Here is an 18,463-nt window from a genome sequence, read left to right as displayed (position 1 = left end):
ACTATTAGGTGCAGACCCTTTTATCTCCCGCGTGAATTCAATGCTATACTGCTAACAGCTGTGTATATACCGCCGAGTGCGAATGCTAGTGTGGCTCTGGGGCTTTTGTATGAAAGCATTAGCAGCAAACAGAACAAGTATCCTGAGGCTGTTCATATCATCTCTGGGGATTTTAACCATGCAGATCTGGAAGACATCTTACCTAAATTTTACCAACATATTAAGTGCGCGACTAGAGGAGAGAGAACCTTGGATAAACTATACACGAACATCAAACAAGGCCGGATCAATCGGATCATGTGTCGCTGTTTCTGATACCTACGTATACTTCTCTCAGTAGACAAGCTCCAATTACGACCAGGACTGTTACTACATGGCCCGCGGATGCCTCTATACCAGTGCTGTCCAACTTCTGTGGTACCGAGGGCCGGAATTTTTCTGACCTACGTGGTGGAGGGCCGATAATGGAAGCCAGTTTTGACCACTCCCCTTTTTGAAACTGCACCCACTTGAAACCACACCCATGTTATCACATGACCATACCCATATTAATGGTTGTAGTACAGCAAAAACCTGCCATATTCTGCCTGCCCTACCCTGCCTGTGTGCCATACTCTGCCTGCCCTACCCTGCCTTTGTGTGTGCCATACTCTGCCTTCCCTACCCTGCCTGTGTGTGCCATACTCTGCCTGCCCTACCCTGCCTGCATGCCATACTTTCACTGTGTGTGCCATTCTTGGCTGGTTTGTGCCATACTTGGCCTGTGTGTGCCATACTCTGCCTGCCCTACCCTGCCTGTGTGTGCCATACTCTGCCTTCCCTACCCTGCCTGTGTGTGCCATACTCTGCCTTCCCTACCCTGCCTGCATGTGCCATACTTTCACTGTGTGTGCCATTCTTGGCTGGTTTGTGCCAAACTTGGCCTGTGTGTGCCATACTCTGCCTTCCCTTCCCTGCCTGCGTGTGCCATACTTTCACTGTGTGTGCCATTCTTGGCTGGTTTGTGCCAAACTTGGCCTGTGTGTGCCATACTCTGCCTGTGTGTGCCATACTCTGCCTTCCCTACCCTGCCTGTGTGTACCATACTCTGCCTGCCCTATGCTTCCTGTGTGTGCCATACTCTGCCTTCCCTACCCTGCCTGTGTGTGCCATACTCTGCCTTCCCTACCCTGCCTGTGTGTGCCATACTCTGCTTGCCCTATGCTGCCTGTGTGTATGGCACACACAGGCAGCCTACAGTGACACAATGCTGGCACTGCTCCTACAGTCTGCACAATAACTATATATTAAAAAACTTTTTAATTGCAGTACCACCTCAGTATATGTTCTTTTTGTAGAGTGCAGGGATTATTTGTGGGTTTCTACTGCTCCTGAGGTGTGAACAGGGGAACAATGGGGGTGATTACAGCCTGAGCCTGAGGTGTGAACACTGCAGGGGGTAAACAATGCAGAGATTAAAAAAATCCAAAAAAAAGGTTCAAAAGCTTGAAATCGTCCAAACCGGAACAAAAAGTGTTTGAGAGCTGATGCGGAAAACAGGTCTGCGGAGAAGATCTCACCTTTGCACAAGGAAAAAAGATCACGAGGTGGTGGCTACAGCTCTTCATGCTACCTTGACTCATCTGGAGCAATGGGGGAGTTATGCGAGGCTGCTTTTTGTGGATTTTAGCTCGGGTTCAATACCATACTTCCACAACGATTAGTGTCCCAAATTGGGCAGTTTTGGGTCTTCCTCTCTTACGTGGAACTGGACTTGGACTTTTTTGTCCGGTTGCTCTCAGAGGGTTAGACTGGGCTCACACATCTCAAACGCCTCTATGCTTAAGCACCGCTCACCCCAGGGTTGTGTATTAAGTCCGCTATTATATACCTTATACACATATGATTGTGTTCCTACCCACTCTGGAAATAATATCATTAAGTTTGCGGATTATACTACGGTGATCGGACTTATCTCTGGAAAAGAGAGTGCGATGGACTACAGGGATGAAGTGGAATGGCTGTCAGAGTGGTGTAAAGACAATAACCTGCTCCTGAACATTGAAAAAACCAAGGAACTGGTCATTGATTTTAGGAAAAAAAAGACCAACGTTGAACCACTCATCATTGATAAAATGCAGGTGGAGAGGGTTTCAGTGTTTAAATTCCTAGGAATGGAGTTGGAGGATGATCTGATATGGAGTGTAAACACTAAGGGGCTGTTAAAGAAAGCGCAGCAAAGACTGTACTTTCTGAGAGTTCTGAGGAAAAACCATCTACCTAAAAATCTTCTTCTTGCCTTTTATCACTGTTCCATCGAGAGCATACTTACGTATGGACTATGTGTGTGGTTCGGTGCCTGCACCTCCAAAGAGGTTAAGGCACTTCAGAGGGTTGTTAGATCTGCAGAGAAGATAATTGATTGTCCGCTCCCAACCCTGGAACACATTTACATCTCCCGTCGCATTGCACACGACCCGACTCACCCTGGCCACTGTCTCTTCCAGCTCTTGCCATCAGGGAAGAGATATAGAGCATTTAAAGCCAGAACTAATCGTCTGAGAGACAGCTTTTATCCAAGAGCAATTATGGCTTTAAATATGTAACAGTAGACTGATATTATCTTTTACTATGCCACTGCTTTGAGTTGTTGCTTGCTTCTTTTAAATCTCGTTGTTTACTATGTGACAATGACAATAAAGATATATTCTATAATCTCCAGGATATGCCATCCCACTGGCTTGAATGTAAATCGGCTGTGGGATGGCTTATGCGGCGCAGCAATTTCCGAGATTTTCCTCTCAAGACAACTTCCGCAATTTCAGGAAATCGCAGAGCCGCATATGCCATCCCACCGAAGACTTACATTCAAGCCGGTGGGATGGCATATCTGGGAGATTAGTCGCCCGCGACAAGGGAGATTTGTTGTGGGCAACTAATCTCCCCATCTGCCACGTCCCTTAGTGCCTTTTATTACATAACCACATAAGTCTTTCACTGCCCCAAGCAGTAAATCCTGATTGGGAATCACCCTGGTCTCATTGACCTTAAAGTGCTCATTTGGTAAAACATGTGAAAAGCTGCACCTACACAATTTCCCCTTCAACCAGTGTTTTCTTTGTTTTCCCAGCACAAGACTGATGGAGCTAATTACTGATTGGCTGCAGCTACTTCACTTGAGCACTTTCGTATTTGTTTAAGTAAATGAGCCTCAAGGGCAAAAAGGAGCAAATGAAAGGCATAACAGCTGATTTTCTATATATAATGCCGAATTTCATCATTTGCTGTAATCCCTCATAACAAATACATGTAATCATTGGAATGTGAAGAAGATCATCATTTGATCCCCATCTGTGTTTGTATTAAATATTCTCCTTTTCCTTTTGTTCCGTGTTTGAAGATTTGTATTCAATAGATATAAATTTAATTAAGAACACAGTAACACTGCTTGCGTTCAACAGCTCCACAATAGTTCAAAATATTCTTGTATCTCTAATGTGACTAATTAATAGAATAGGCTTTTCTTTTCCATGCCAGTTTCCATTTAACTGGAATTGAGATAAAATAATCGCATTCATTACTTAGATGCTCTGTGCTTGCTAATTTTTATCAAGGGCTTTGAGTATTCCCCCCACTGTGATGCTAAAATATGTATTACTCTAGGGATGCTGAATGGTAATCTCACAGGGAGGAAATATTTATTATCCCTAACCTATTAGTATTTACTATATAAAAGCAAGAAATACTTAGTCATTTGCATACTTGGAGATTTTAAAGGAAAATATGGCTTATTAATTTATGTAATCACTTAACATTTTTTAACCCTTTATAGAATTTATGATGTTGGTCTAAAAATACAATACAACGCAGTAGATTCTACCATTCCAGGTTTCTCTTTGATATGCAATAAATAATGGAATGATGTTTCTTATTTTTAGGGGGACCTTTATTGTAATCACTTAGTAAAAACAAGCGTGACACAGTTTTTATAATTACATGGTTAGTGGAGGCTACTGCTGTCTATGGATACGGTTTAAATGGGAAACAGTATGGCAACACAGAAGCATAGGTAAAAGGTTTGCAATAGGGATGGTGAGATTTTCTGCCAGGTTTTGCTGTAAAAAAAAAATGCCAATAGCCTCCAATGTATTGTGCTCTGAGAGAAAAAAGTTGGCACTGTTTAAAGCCCATTAACAACGTGTTTCACAAATTTTTCACCAAACCGAAACAGGACAAATTCGCCCAACACTATATCCTACCTAGCATATACAATATGGAAGAATACATCAAATATACCAGTACATTTCATTAAACTGAGAATACTTATTGTCGAATAGCTTTACTTTGCTGAGGATTATGTTTCATTGGGACACCATAAAAAATTCATTTTTTTCATATTAGGAAACTGATTATATAGTGTTCCATTAATATAATGATATACTTAGAGCAGTGTTCCCCAACCAGTGGCTCTGGGGCAACATGTTGCTCCCCAACCCCTTGGATGTTGCTCCCAGTGGCCTCAAACCAGGGAGTTATTTTTGAATTCCTGACTTGGGGGCAAGTTTTGGAGGCATAAAAAGTAAGTATAATGCCAAACAGAGCCTTCTATAGGCTGCCAGTCGACATAGGGGCTATCAAATAGCCAATTATAGCTCTTATTGGCACCTCCAGGAACATTTTTCATGCTTGTGTTGCTCCCCAACACTTTTTCCACTTGAATGTGGCTCACGGGTATAAAAGGTTGGGGATCCCTGACTTAGAGAGACACTTTTAAGAGGTAATGACTCTTTCCAATACCATAGTTTCCCAATTCTACAGTTTCATAATCTCTGCCATCATGGAAGAAGGGGACCTTCAGGCGACCCTTGCCCCTTCTGCTATGCACTTGTATCATCCCTGGTATTGAATGGATATAATTCCATATTTTTCTGTGCTACATAGGAACTGGTATTGAACACAGTGTGAGATATTAATAGGAAAGGACTGTCGTGCGCCTCTCACTATTTCATTTCATACTGTGATCAATTGCTTTTTCTCTAGTCCCTATTACAACCCCATTTATTTAATATATGTCAAATCTCAAACATGATTAATAATACACTGCTAAATCCCTTCTGTTATGTAAACATAATGTATCTGTTTAATAATTTAAAACAAACTTAGATTCAAAGGTGTGAACTTTTCAACACTGTCTGCCACCTGCTGAGTGTAAAAAAAATATGGATAAATAAGAAAAAAATATAAATATACATGACCTGCTTTATCTCTATATCTGTCTTTAAATATATGTATGTACTGCATGAATTAATACTCTAGCATGTGCTCGCACTGCTGCTTCCCCATCATTTATTATCCCACCCCCTATTGTATAGCCAGAATAGCATAACGCCTGTATGTAATTATGAAAATATGGAGTTAAAGAGAGCAATTAAGGAAATAAAATAAAAGTGATTAAAAGTAACAACAGGGAATGAAAAAGAGGAAAATGCTGAGATCTTCAAAGTAAAGGCTGTTACTATGGCTACAGAGGTGATTAGAGCATGAGGCATGCAGATATTATCATGAAGCACATACCTGTAAATGGAGGTACCAGAAAAGTACAGTATGTTGCATTCCAGCAATAGCAATGGAGTTTACATTGGGTCTAGAACCCATAAATTAATCAACTGGAGGGATTTATTAGTCGCTAATTTTAAAGCAAATGTTTAATTAACTGCAATTAGTTACTAAACCTGAGGAGAACATTTAATCGTTTATGATATAATTCCACTGGCTTTCAGGTAGCAATGATCAATGTACAAAGACAGCAGGAAGAGCAACAGTAAGGTCACACCGAATAATGTATGGCAAGATATTCTGTAAACAATGAAACATTGCAAGAATACATGTAGGATGTAAGATGAAGCATGAATGGAATGAACGTCAATGGAAAAATCAAATAGGAATCATTTCTGCAATCAAAGTTTGTCCATGTAAAAGTTTTAGCTAGTATGCTTGTCCAAGAACCCAATAAATAAAAATAAAATGGCACTCAGAATTTTTTTTATTATTCTATAGTATAACTTTTGTAAAGTCCTGATAAAAGTTATTTTATCATTGTACCCTGTATACCATCTGGCATTGGCAGTATGCAGACTGCACTGGGTTAATAACTTTCTTGGCAACCCTATATTCTAATATTGGTTGTCAAATAACTTTGGGCCAAACACCATTAACACCAGGTTGTACCCACGAGCACTTCAACTATAGAAATCTTCTACCTGTGACAATTAAAGTATTTCCTTGACAAACAAGACTATGTTCTTAAGAATCCCATGTGGTCATTGCAGAATCCTAAGTTGTACTTAGTTTTTCTTTTATGTTTCTATAGTTCACACTGTTGCATTGAAATACAAATAGATTTAGGATGGAGATGTAAGAGCCACCCATAGAAACTGATTTCTGTAGACATACAAGAACTTGCTACTTTAGTAGTTTTCACCTGACGAGATGCATTCATGCACTATAATTGTAAATTACTGGGTTGGGTAGACTTCTTCTTATTCACATAACAATCATGCTTTAAATGGAGACATAATTTTACAATAATTTTACAACTGGTACACACTTCAAATCTGCTTTTCGGGCACTTCACTACCCAGGAGGTCTTAGAGTGAAATAAATTGGTAACAATTTATTCTTAAATCTTTTACTTTTGTGTGTTTTCTCCAACGTATTGCTTCAGCTTCAGCTGGAAAAAGAAAGCAGTATATACTGACTGGATGCATATTTAGTATATGTCTTTTATCTTGTCACTTAGAAGCTCATCCTGTTTGTGGGTCCCCAACCAATTAAGCTGCCAGCGCTCACACAATTAGAGCTTAAACATATATCATCTGGCTAGATGGAGAATTGGTTAGATTCTAAACATAAGTGGGACAGACTGCAGTTTTCTGAATACAAACTGACATTTTAATGAAATATTTCTGTCTTCGGTGAGAAAGGATTGTTTAATCTCTGTATCTGTAGGTATTGAAACGTGACTGAATAACCAATTAGGCTGAACTTGAGTAAGTGAAATAGATCAGGAATGGATATATTCACTCAAAAATATTTCCTTCCTATGAAGAAGGTCATTCTACTGAGGTTCACTGCACTGCATTCTCACTGAAGGAGACATGACCCTACACACTGCGCACACTTGTAGAGCTCAGAGCATATGTGGTCATTTTAACCCCATGTGGGGGACTTAAAGGAGTTAACTTTAAGTATTATGTAGAGACCAATATTCTGAGACAATTCACAATTGGTCTTTTTTTATTTTTTGTAGTTTTTTTTAATTATTTCACTTTTTGTTTAGCAGCTCTCTAGTTTGGAAATTCAGCAGCTATATGTTTGCTAGGGTCCAAGTTACCTCATCAACCAGGGAGTGGTTATCATGAGAGACTTGAATATGAATAGGAGAGGGACTGGAAACAAACACAAGTAATAAAAAGTAACAATAAAATTGTAGCCTCCCAGAGCAACAGTTCATTGGCTGCCGGGGTCAGTGACCCCAATTTGAAAGCTGGAAAGAGTCAGAAGAGGAAGGCAAAAAACTCAAAAACTATAAAAAAATAAATAATAAAGATGAATTGGAAAGGTGCTTAGAATTGGTCATTCTGTAACATACTGAAAGTTAACTTAAAGGGGAACAACCCCTTTAATTAAACTGTAAAGACACAGATTATCTCTTATAGCAGATGGCCAAACAACTAGCTCACTGGGGAATCCCAGGCAACTTATTCAGCCATGGTCTATCTGTGTGTTGCGAAACAGATTCCTGCTGAGATACTGGAATGCTGGTCCATGTTGGTAAATTTCCTCAAGCAGACAGATATTGCCTTCTTTCATCTCGCAGTTTAATAGTATTTTAGCATCAGTGAATCTATTGTTTGGTAGCATCAATGAGTCTATAAATAACAAGATGTTCATGTATGAAATAATAATGTTCCTGACCCAAATTACTGGTGTTTTTTACAAATCTCTGCTGCTTCAAGGATAGAATGCATGAGATTCTATGCTTATAGAATTCACTTTCCAGAAAAGTTAGAAGGGCCAGATGGAGCTGTTGCTCCTGGCCCATTTGAAAAACAAGCCTATCATCAAGACTATGGTACCCCATGGTACCCCAAGATCACCTGTGTTTAAAATGTGTAAATCTATAAGTATTATGCTCTACTGCAGTTTGTTGTTGCATGACGGCACATATATGTATATGTATGGACAGTATTTTCTGTTTGAATAGGCCCATTATAATATTTTCATGAAGCCTGTAAGGCCCTTAATATGGCCCTGACTCCAATAGGGGGCCCTTCCCTGATGAATGAAACTGCTATACAGCTTATAGGGGCATGTTTATCAATGGGCGAAACAGGACTTTTGACCAAATAGGGAACTCCCCAGCTCTCTGTACACTTGGATAGGATCTTTTGCATGATATCAAAGGCTGAAAACAGACCTCACTCTGTTTTTATACCTTAAAACAGGCCGCAAAAAATCATATACAACTGACAATAAAAATGAATATTTTCTGCAAATTACAGTGAGCTCTATTTTCACCCATTGATAAATAGGCCCCATAGAGTCCTAACAATTATTTACAGTATAGTTTTATATAACAGAATATTTCTCTATATCTAAGTATCCTCTGTTGTGTTTTTTACAGGTTTACTGGATTAAATTTACCACCTCCAGTCATTAGCAGCAAACACTGGCTGAGGCTGCATTTTACATCTGATGGCAATCACAGACAAAAAGGCTTTAGTGCTCAGTACCAAGGTAAGTCTGGCAAATGTATATACAGCCTATGTTGAGTTAAGACTGGATTACGTGATACCTTTACACATCAGTTTTTACAGAAATTGAGGTTGATTTATTTGAACTGAAAATTAATCCTAACAATGGCTACATTAACAAATTAAGGATGTTTATATGGCAACAGAGAGCAAATGAGAAGTCCATCGAGCACAAATGTCTTTTTTATTAATTGCTTATTCCTGCTAGATTCTGGATTTACCTTTTTCTTCCTAAAAATATGTATTTATTTGCTTACATATAAAAATGAGAAATCAGGGTTATATTAAGCTATGGTTGTATTGTATAGTGTGTATTTGGACCCACAGTATAAAACATAACCTCTGCTACTTTGAAGGACAGAGCACAGTGGAATGGCTTGCATCTGCAAAGCTGTAGCTACAGTTTTTTTTATATAAAAAAAAGCCAAATATATTTTGTGTAAAAAAAAACTCATAATGGTCCAAAGTTGTGATGCACGCAAATTAGGCAATAGTATTGCTCTCTGCTTTGAAGTCCTGCTTTCAGAGATGTAGTTTTACCTAGATGCCATATATCTACCTACCCACATAGGCCATCATATCAGTATCCACAACGTAACCTTATTATAACATGCAGGATTGTTTTATTAACCCATTAAGCATTTAGAGATGAGGTAATAGGAAACCTTCCTTCCTCTTCACGTTTTGCCCTTGGATCACTGTTATCCCTATTAGCAAACAAATGGCCTCTAGTTAATCTTAGCCATTAATATAACTAGATCAAGAATAAATAAAAATTACATGAATATATAATATTTAATTTATGCTTTAACCAAAATAAGTGTAATAAACAACAGCTTCCATATATACTTTCCTTCAACTTTTTGAAGAATCTAAAAGAACTTAAATGAGAAGCACATATATTTATGTGTTTTTAATTATCAATTTAACTAAACCCTAAAAATGAATATGGCTACACATTAATATGAATATATTACTAATAAGCCTTATATTGTGACATTTATATTCTAAATATAAAGTATATTGTGATTCCATCCCTAAACTCAGTAAGTGACAGCAGCACAGAGCATGTGCAGTGAATTGGCAGAAAAGAAGATGGGGAGCTACTAGGGGCACAGATAATTCCTGCTAGAGGGCTGGGGTTGCTTTGGGCTGCTACAAAAGCCCAAAACCTAATGTACAACATTTGTAGCCAACTTCTTTAGTAAAGCTTTACTTCCCCTTTAAGGAGGCTACTTTTTGAAGGGTTTGACAATACACGTGATCTTTTTTTTTTAATCTCGATTTGATATGCAATGTGAGTTTAAAGAAAATGCAGGGTTTGTAAGTTCTCCAGATGATAACACTAATGTTAAATGGGATTTAAACCCAAAAAATGAACTGATGAGTCTTTACTGCATAGGCTTTTATAAGAACCTTGGCAACAACTAATTTCTTAATGTCCAAATATCACAGCTTATTTAAAATTCCCTTTAACTGTGATGCTGGTTCTGGGTAACTGATAAGTACAAAAAATCTCAAACTAGTGATGAGGAAAATTGGCCTGTTGTGCATCATGCTGTTTGCATTTTGGGAAAAAAACATTGGGGTCAAAGGGGGATTTGTCAGCTGGTCTGAATGATACCTGAGTTTATCCCAGGCTTTCTCCAATGCACACTTGACAGACAGCAATGAAATTCATGTTGGATGTGCTGATTTTGACACAGGGATGTGGCAGCAACTAATTAGTTATGCAGGGACCGTAAGCAAGTAAGCATTGATGCAGGGATGTGGCAGGTGAGGTGATCTTGACGAAGGGATGTTGTAAGCGAGTCACCCTTTATGTAAGGATGTGACAGGCAATTCAATCTTAATGCAGTCCACTATTGTTCTTTTTTTCTGGAGAAGAGACCACAGGACAAAATCCTAGAGCTGATTTCTGGAAAAAATTGCCACCGTCAATCATCCCTGGCCTAAACATTGTTCTCCTATATAGAATAACAGTTTGCAGCATCACAAGCTAAATAGTGCATATTCAAAATTGTTTCCCTCAGCTAGCTGAAATAATACAGTATGCAAAGGTATTACAGATTTTGGACCTGATTCACTAAAGGGCGATAAAAATTATTGCACGCTTTTTCGCGTTAAAAACGCAAAATAATTTGCGCGCGATTCACCATAGTATTATCGCGTGCGAAAAATCTCCATTTTCGCATGCGGTATTTCTCGCACTAGTTTTACCGTTTTGCGTTAATTTCCGCGCTGAAAAGAATACGATCGCATGATTCACTATAACTTTTGCGCGCTAAATATCGCATTCAACTATGCGAAAATTAACACCTACTACAGGCAGGTGAAAAATTATACAAAAGTACAGTAAATGATTTTTTGCAATAAAATATGGACTTACAGTGTTATTTATTCAAGTATGTGTTTCCCCTAGAGTAACGCAGCAGCCAGTTTGCAGCAAAATGTTCATTTTTAATACAGTAATTTTCTGCAAGTATTGGCGTGTATGGCTAACATGGCGTGCGTTCATTTGCGCAACTATTTCTATTTGGCTACAAGTGATGAAATGTTTCGCCAGGCATGGATTCGCAGCGAAGTTTTGGACGTGCGTTGAATTTTTTCGCGGCTGATTTTTTCATGCGTTTCGCAAAACAATCCGCCAATAGCAAAACGCATGAAAAAATTCACCACGCAAAAATTCACCGCACATCCAAAAATTGATACAAGTGTCAAAAAATAATAGTCACAGCAACAATTTTTTTGCTTGCACAACATTTTTACCGTTTCGTGGATCTTTCGAAAGATTTGCTAATTTTTCACTAAAGATAACCAGAACACATTTGCTCATCACTAGTGGCTACTATTTATAAGCATCTACTATTTATATGATACCATTTATATGTGGCTAATATTTATGTACATCATTTATATGCGGCAACAATTTTTATACACTATTTCTTTGCTACCATTCATATGCGGCGATTATTCGCGTAATTTAGCGCATGTACCGGCAAATACCGCATTGAAATAGTCTTTTCGCGAGTTAAATAACGCAGGCAATATCGCGCGTAAAAAAGCGCGAGTATGCTTATAGTGAATCGTGCGAAAAATTGCCAAAATTAAGACGCAGTAAAAATTTTAGCGCAAAATAAAAATAGCGCACGTTTTATCGCCCTTTAGTGAATCAGGCCCTTTGTCTTGTGAGACAACCGATTTTCTAAAATCATCTACTTATTGTTACATTAATGGGGTGTGAGCGATCACAAAATTAACGATCTTCGTGACTACATTGTCCCAACAGTGGATTGGAAAGGTTTAATAATTTCTGTTGTGAAACAATAAAGTCAGTCAGCGGATGGGCAGAACAGATCGTCATCATTAAATGGCTGTTCACTGAGCTGCATTCACTGGTGGGTTGGGTTAAATTCGTATCCATGATACCTTGAAATGACAGCAGCCAACTGCCACTGAATTTCAGTCAATAATATGAATAAATAGAAAGCAAAGAGATGGATAGTTTTTTTTTTATTTCAAACCAATTATTAAGGTGTTATTGCTGCAGCAGTACCTCGTGGCCATCAAAAAATATTAAAATAAATAAAACACAAAGTGCTGCATACTTGGATGCACATTTTTAATAAAAAAAAAACCCACAGAGCATGTTGCAAAACTACAACAATTTGTATATGGTCCTTCTCTGAGGATGGCATATATTATGGTCAAAATGATCATCAAACAATCATTTAATGATACACTCATTTATCTGAGAATGAGATCTGCTTGTTTACGGCTAGCTTTAATGCTCTGTTCTTCAATAACTAAAAGGAACAATTTTCAATTTTCCCATTGCACTGCTGACTTCTCTGTCAGTTACATATTTGTGCATTTTTGAGCCTTTTACTTTCATTGACATATACATTCAGTGGTTGAATGCTACAAGCTTTATGTCACCACAACATTTTGCCTACTATGCAAATTTAATAATTAATGCCACCGTGGAAGAAACATGTACTGAAAATAACTAGCTCTTAATGGAATACATACTGTACATGCACAGTATAATGAATTTTGTTCTTAAACATCAGATACAAATAGTGATGAGCAAATTTTTTCACCAGGCATGGACTGACAGCGAATTTGCAAAACTTCCGCGTAAATTTGGAGCAGAAAAATTCTCCTCACGTAAAAATTTTTGTGGCACGTCAAATTGGGCGTGGTCGTGTAAAATTGGGTGCAGTTGCATTAAAAATGGGCACAGTCACGTCGAAAACCCGCTGGCAACAAAAAAGACGCGAGCGACCAAAAAAGATGCGGGCGACATAAAAAAAGCAAACGTCAAAAAAATTGCGCAATTCACGAATTCACAGATTCGCTCATCACTAGATACAAATTCATTATGGGTTTGTAGAAAGAATATAAGGGGGGCCCCATCAGAAGGAGAACATTTTACATACACATGTTTATGAGGCATAACCATCAAACTGCTGACAAATCCTAACCCACCGCTCCCATTGCTGTACATTGCACTTCAAACAAGCAGAATGACTTGAGATAGGATATTCTTGATGTATATAGCACTAACATTTATATTTAATTTGCATCCCCCTGTTAGGGTTTTAAAAACTTGGATCCCAGAGTTAGTGCTCTCTCTGGTTTACCCTAAACTGACAGAATGATGAAGCAAGCAATGTAGAGTGACTTTGCCTCTAGCTGGTATGACACTAATTTGACAACATGGAATAAAGTTAAGTAACTGAAGCTAACTAATATATATGTAGCACCAAGTCCTGTTGCCAATGAGCAACTCAGTGGGCATACACTTAGGGGCAGATTTATCAAAATATATGTTTAGAGCTTTAGAAGAGAATTTAGCAATGGGTGAAATGAGTTCACCATTTAATAAATATACTTCTAAAAATCCCATACGAATAAATAGAACTTGGGTGAAGTTTTACATTTTAGGTTCTAAACTCATATTTTGATAAATCTGCCCCTTAGAGTCCTATACCACACAAAAGCACTCTCATGCCTACTGCCACGTCTGTTATCTCTCAGCATACAAAGAAATAAAATGGAGGTAGAACCAGTTTCACTGAGTTGATAGCTAAGCCCAATGAATCCAAAGGAAGATATTTTCATCAGCCTGCAAGCATATCACTTAAAAATGACAATACCATGCTCCTACATAAACTTTGATATAAAGTAATTACTGCTGAAATATAAATTCCATTTCAGATGTCTTAATATGTATTTGAGCAAACATATCCCATTGGGGAGCAAAGATAAAAAATAAAATAATGGTTCTTTAGAACAATTCAGCAGCTTATATGCCCATTTATGGGCACCCCTGGTGGCCCTACCCGACCAACATCTGGCCTAAAATTGGCCAGATCTCAATCAGGCAGGATTGATTTTCCTGTCAGAGATCCCATCAGCTCATTGACAGGCCCTGATTTGTGGCAAGGCCACAAAGGCCTGGGCCTACGGCGGTGCAAATTAAGAGGTGGCATACCACCCAGTCACACCTCAAGGTTCCTCACATTTGGAGCACTAGGAAATGGGCATGAAAGAAATTTTGATTCTACAAGGGCCCTGTCCCCTGTGCTCCAGATGCAGGAACATAGGATGTGCATGATGCCGTGGGAATAAAGGGTGGGGGCAAGGGCGGAGAGACGTAGGATGCCATCCTATGGGCGCCCTAAGGGGAAATCCAGCCCTGCTCATTGATATTGATGCTGTTGATTGATCAATGGTGCCTATGCCTGCCATTTTAATTTGATCATTTGGCACTACTTTGAATTAGCCCAATATAGCCTGATAGCTCGATATGGCCACCTTCACAAAAAGAGAAACTTAGTAACAAAGATTTGTTTCTACATTAGACTTGTATCTTTTTAGTTATATTTACAATGCATATCATAAATGATTGAATTGTCCAGACAAAACCACTTGACCTCAACTTCTTTGGTGTGGTAGAGACTCATCCCTAGGGCCTACTATACTGCCATTTCATCCAACAGATAATTGGATTTTTTATTGACTTCTCCAAAGTGGGAATAAACAAATTCATTTAATTCCTTATCAGGAAGCTTGAGTGTCATGAATAATAAAGTAGGCCTGTAATCCATATATATTCGATGAAGAGCTGATTCCAACTGGTTGTACAGAGGTAAAGCTAATCACCAAAGAATTAGCAGATTTAAGGTACTACACAAAGGTTTTGAAAACAGTATTGTATTCCTTAAAGCCCATGCTCAGAGCACTTGTGTTTGGGATAATAGCCTGTGCAGGCGGTGCTCTGCACATTCACTTTGGATTATGATATCTTAATATTGTGTGTTCGTAGTCTCCTTATTTACCCTGAGATAAACTGACCCTATAAGTTCACTTAAGCCAACAACTTCACCCTATAGGTTCACTCAAGCCAACTGTAAATGCTGTAGTCCAGCCTCAGGATAACAGATTTCACAGCCAGGAAAGCATCTAGCATCTAGCATATTTAGGCCTATGACAAGATCAATGACAAATAGTGAGCAATGCCCAAGGAAGAAACATGTGCATGGTCTCAAAAAAAATAAATACATGGCAACATGGAAAATCGTACATGGTGCATATTTTCATCAAGAGTCCTCCTGTTATTTGCTGTAAATGCCAGCTTATCTTTTGAGGAAGGGTAGACTTGTTTCTATTTATTTTAATTTCTTATTAAAAATTGTACATTGGGACACCCATGTAGTAGTGTATATTCCAATTTACTTTCTCCAAATGTCAGAGGAAAACCTATGTTATAAGGGCTTTCTAGAAATGTGAAGAATTATACTTATTTCAAGATTTTCAAAAACAAATTTTAGCATTTTTCAGGCCGCTTTAAACATATTTTTGGTATCTTTTTAATGTGCATGAATCATCAACATATGCTTAATTATACATATTCATTTATATTAATATTTTTTTAAGGTGCCTAAAACAAAGAATCATATCAGGTGCCAATGCAGTTAGCCTTGCTTGAAAACCCTCCTCCAGCAGGCAGTGTTTTGTATGTTATGACCACTGAGATCCAGTTATTGGTCAAGCACAAAAAATTCACTCCACAAAGAAAAGAAAAGTGGGGTATAAGTGGATAGTTTCCTCTCAGTATCCAATGAATGACAAAATACTAATACAAACAGTGATTATTTATTCCATAAGTTTTAGCATGACACAAATTACACCAATTTGTAACTGGTGTGAATTGTGTCATGCTAAAACTCAAGTGGATCAAATAGTATTTTTTCGTACAAAAAAAATCACATCCAATTTACTATGGGGCAGACTCATCAAAGTACGAGTTTGAATCCCAAAATGGATAAAATTTGGATTAGATATGATAATTTCTAAAGATCAAAAATGTCACGAAAATAATTACGAAAAAACATAATAGTCACGATAACATCATTTTGGTGATCCGAAAGTCACAAAATTTTTGTATCCGAACGATCGTAAACATCGGGAAAACCTTTCTGACATTGATCCTTCAGTGCATGTTTTTTGAAGCCTCCCATAGGACTCAATGGCACTCTGCAGCTCTAACCTGGCCCAAGGAAAGTCACGATAACGAAGCTTTAATGAATCCGAAACTTTCATAATTTGTGCAACAAATACGATTTTGTTGCACAAATTGTCACATAAATTGTCGCAAAGTATGAAAAAGTCGCAGAAAATACGCACAGTATGAATACTTTGAACTGAATCATTTTTTCCCCAAACTTTTGAAAAAGTAAGCTACAAGAAGTTTGACCAAGTCTACTGCGGGCTAAGGAATCTATGAGTTTCTTACATGGTTGATGCCAGTACTAATGTATGTTTGCCCAAGGTTTAAGAGGACCAAATAATTTCTCTCCAAGTAGCTGAAATTAAGTTTTAAGACTTAGTGAAGATCTTGATAATGTAGTATTGTTTTTGATTTAATGTAATAATGTAATTAAATTTATTATGATTATGTTAGGAGAAACCCTGTGCTGAGGTTTCACTTAAAAAAACCTCTATTTAAATCGAGTTTAACTTTGTGTATCTCCACCAGCTTGCCCAGGAAAGAGTTATACTACCTGTGGATTTTAACTATCGTTCTATCTACTGAGATTTCCTTAAATGCAATCATTTCATCTGAAGAGCAGGCAATGAAGTCAGAAGAAATAATATTTGATATTATGAGAAAATAATGATCACCTTAACATTAATTTTAAATACAGCAACCCATTCCTCTCAAGTATGACGGATATCTGCCTAATATGCAGTGCTGCTCTTTGCTTTGAAAAGTGGTTTAATGCTCCCAGAATAAGCAGATGACATTTTGTGCTTTGATATGCAGATGCTCTTAAATTAACCAGAAGCCTATTTTACCCCAATTTTCCTTTCAGTGTCAGTGGAAAAATATGTACAGTCAGTTTTGAAGGTAAAGGAACTATATACCTAATAAAAATAATAATGCAGATTAGTTTACTGCCAGTGAAAAAATATTTTTTTCTCAGTTTAAAGGGCATATTCCACAGGGACACGCTATTTAGAGAGTGAATGTAAAAAATTGTGTTAGACAAACTAAAACTTCAATATTTATCTATATAAAGTTTGGTACAGCTGAATATACTTTTGGCTGACTAAACTTTTCTTAATTAAATTTCCACAGTTTCTCTGTTAGCCTGACACTTGGAAAATAATAGTTGAACTAGAATGCGTTTAAAAAGTTTTAAATACCTGGAGGGATGCCTTGAGACTAATTGTAAAGAAATCTGAAGGAGAAGTAATGATGAAGAGTCCTTCATCCAAGAATCAGTTATAAAGCAGAGACAATAGTGTGACAAAAGGGGGATAGGGACAGGACCGGAAAGAGTAATACAGAGATGCATTAGATACGGAACTCGCAGAAGTGGAAGAAGGAAAGAAATACAGAAAAGAAAAGAGGAAAGGATGGATCAGGCATAGATGCAGGATGAGCAGGCAGGACCAGACAAGACTGGGGGCAGGACTAGGCAGGATTAAGGAAAGACAAGGAAAGGCAAACGCACAAGGGGCAGCGCAGGATTTAAAGTGCAGGCACCCCTAGGGCTGCGCTGCTAATCTCCTCCCCCACCACCTTGTCCTCTCTCCAGCATCAAATCCACATGTGCAGGGTTTTTTCTTGTTTTTTACCTCATGCCCGGAGCACTGGGGATTTGTGTGTGGGAGATTTAAAGAGTTATTAAATCTCCCACATGTCCCCAATGCTTTAGACCGCATTCAGAGGCGCCCATTTGGCGTGCCACTTCCTACTTCCCTAGATCCAGGACTTTGTGGCCTTTCCACAGGGCTTAACGAGACACAACAAAGTAATCAATAAAAGGGCAACCATTTAGGGGTTTTAACGTTGAAAGCAAGTAAGTTGTAGATAAAACAATTCATGCTTTAAAAAAAATGTATATTTATTTCCTATTGATAGCCCTATGTAGCAGAAACAAGCTCTCCTCCAGCCAAGACTCTAGTTCCCATAATATCTGCCATTTATTTGTAATTCTTCTGCTTCTCAGGTCTGTCACAGAAGATTCAAGACATCTTGGCTGGAGGCAGACTAGTACTACTAATCCAATACATAAAAAGCCATGAGTCAACAGCAAAAGACGTACACATCCCTTTAAATCGATAAACTCAAATTCCAAAATGTCTTAGAC

The 18,463-nt window shown here is 38.1% G+C and overlaps 1 protein-coding gene across 1 annotated transcript in view; it reads left to right on the top strand.

Moving 5' to 3' along the window:
* The window catches only part of csmd2 (CUB and Sushi multiple domains 2), a 554,847-nt gene that overhangs the window by 329,479 nt on the left and 206,905 nt on the right, over positions 1-18,463 (top strand). The window contains exon 6 of the mRNA XM_018091826.2: positions 8,666-8,778. Within this exon, the coding sequence (XP_017947315.2) occupies positions 8,666-8,778 (113 nt within the window). The remainder of the gene's footprint in view (positions 1-8,665; positions 8,779-18,463) is intronic.

The sequence above is a fragment of the Xenopus tropicalis genome, chromosome 2 (genome assembly GCF_000004195.4).
Source record: "Xenopus tropicalis strain Nigerian chromosome 2, UCB_Xtro_10.0, whole genome shotgun sequence".
Classification (NCBI taxonomy): Eukaryota; Metazoa; Chordata; class Amphibia; order Anura; family Pipidae; genus Xenopus; species Xenopus tropicalis.
Note: the sequence above shows the minus strand (reverse complement) of the source record. Positions and strands in the feature narration are given on the sequence as shown.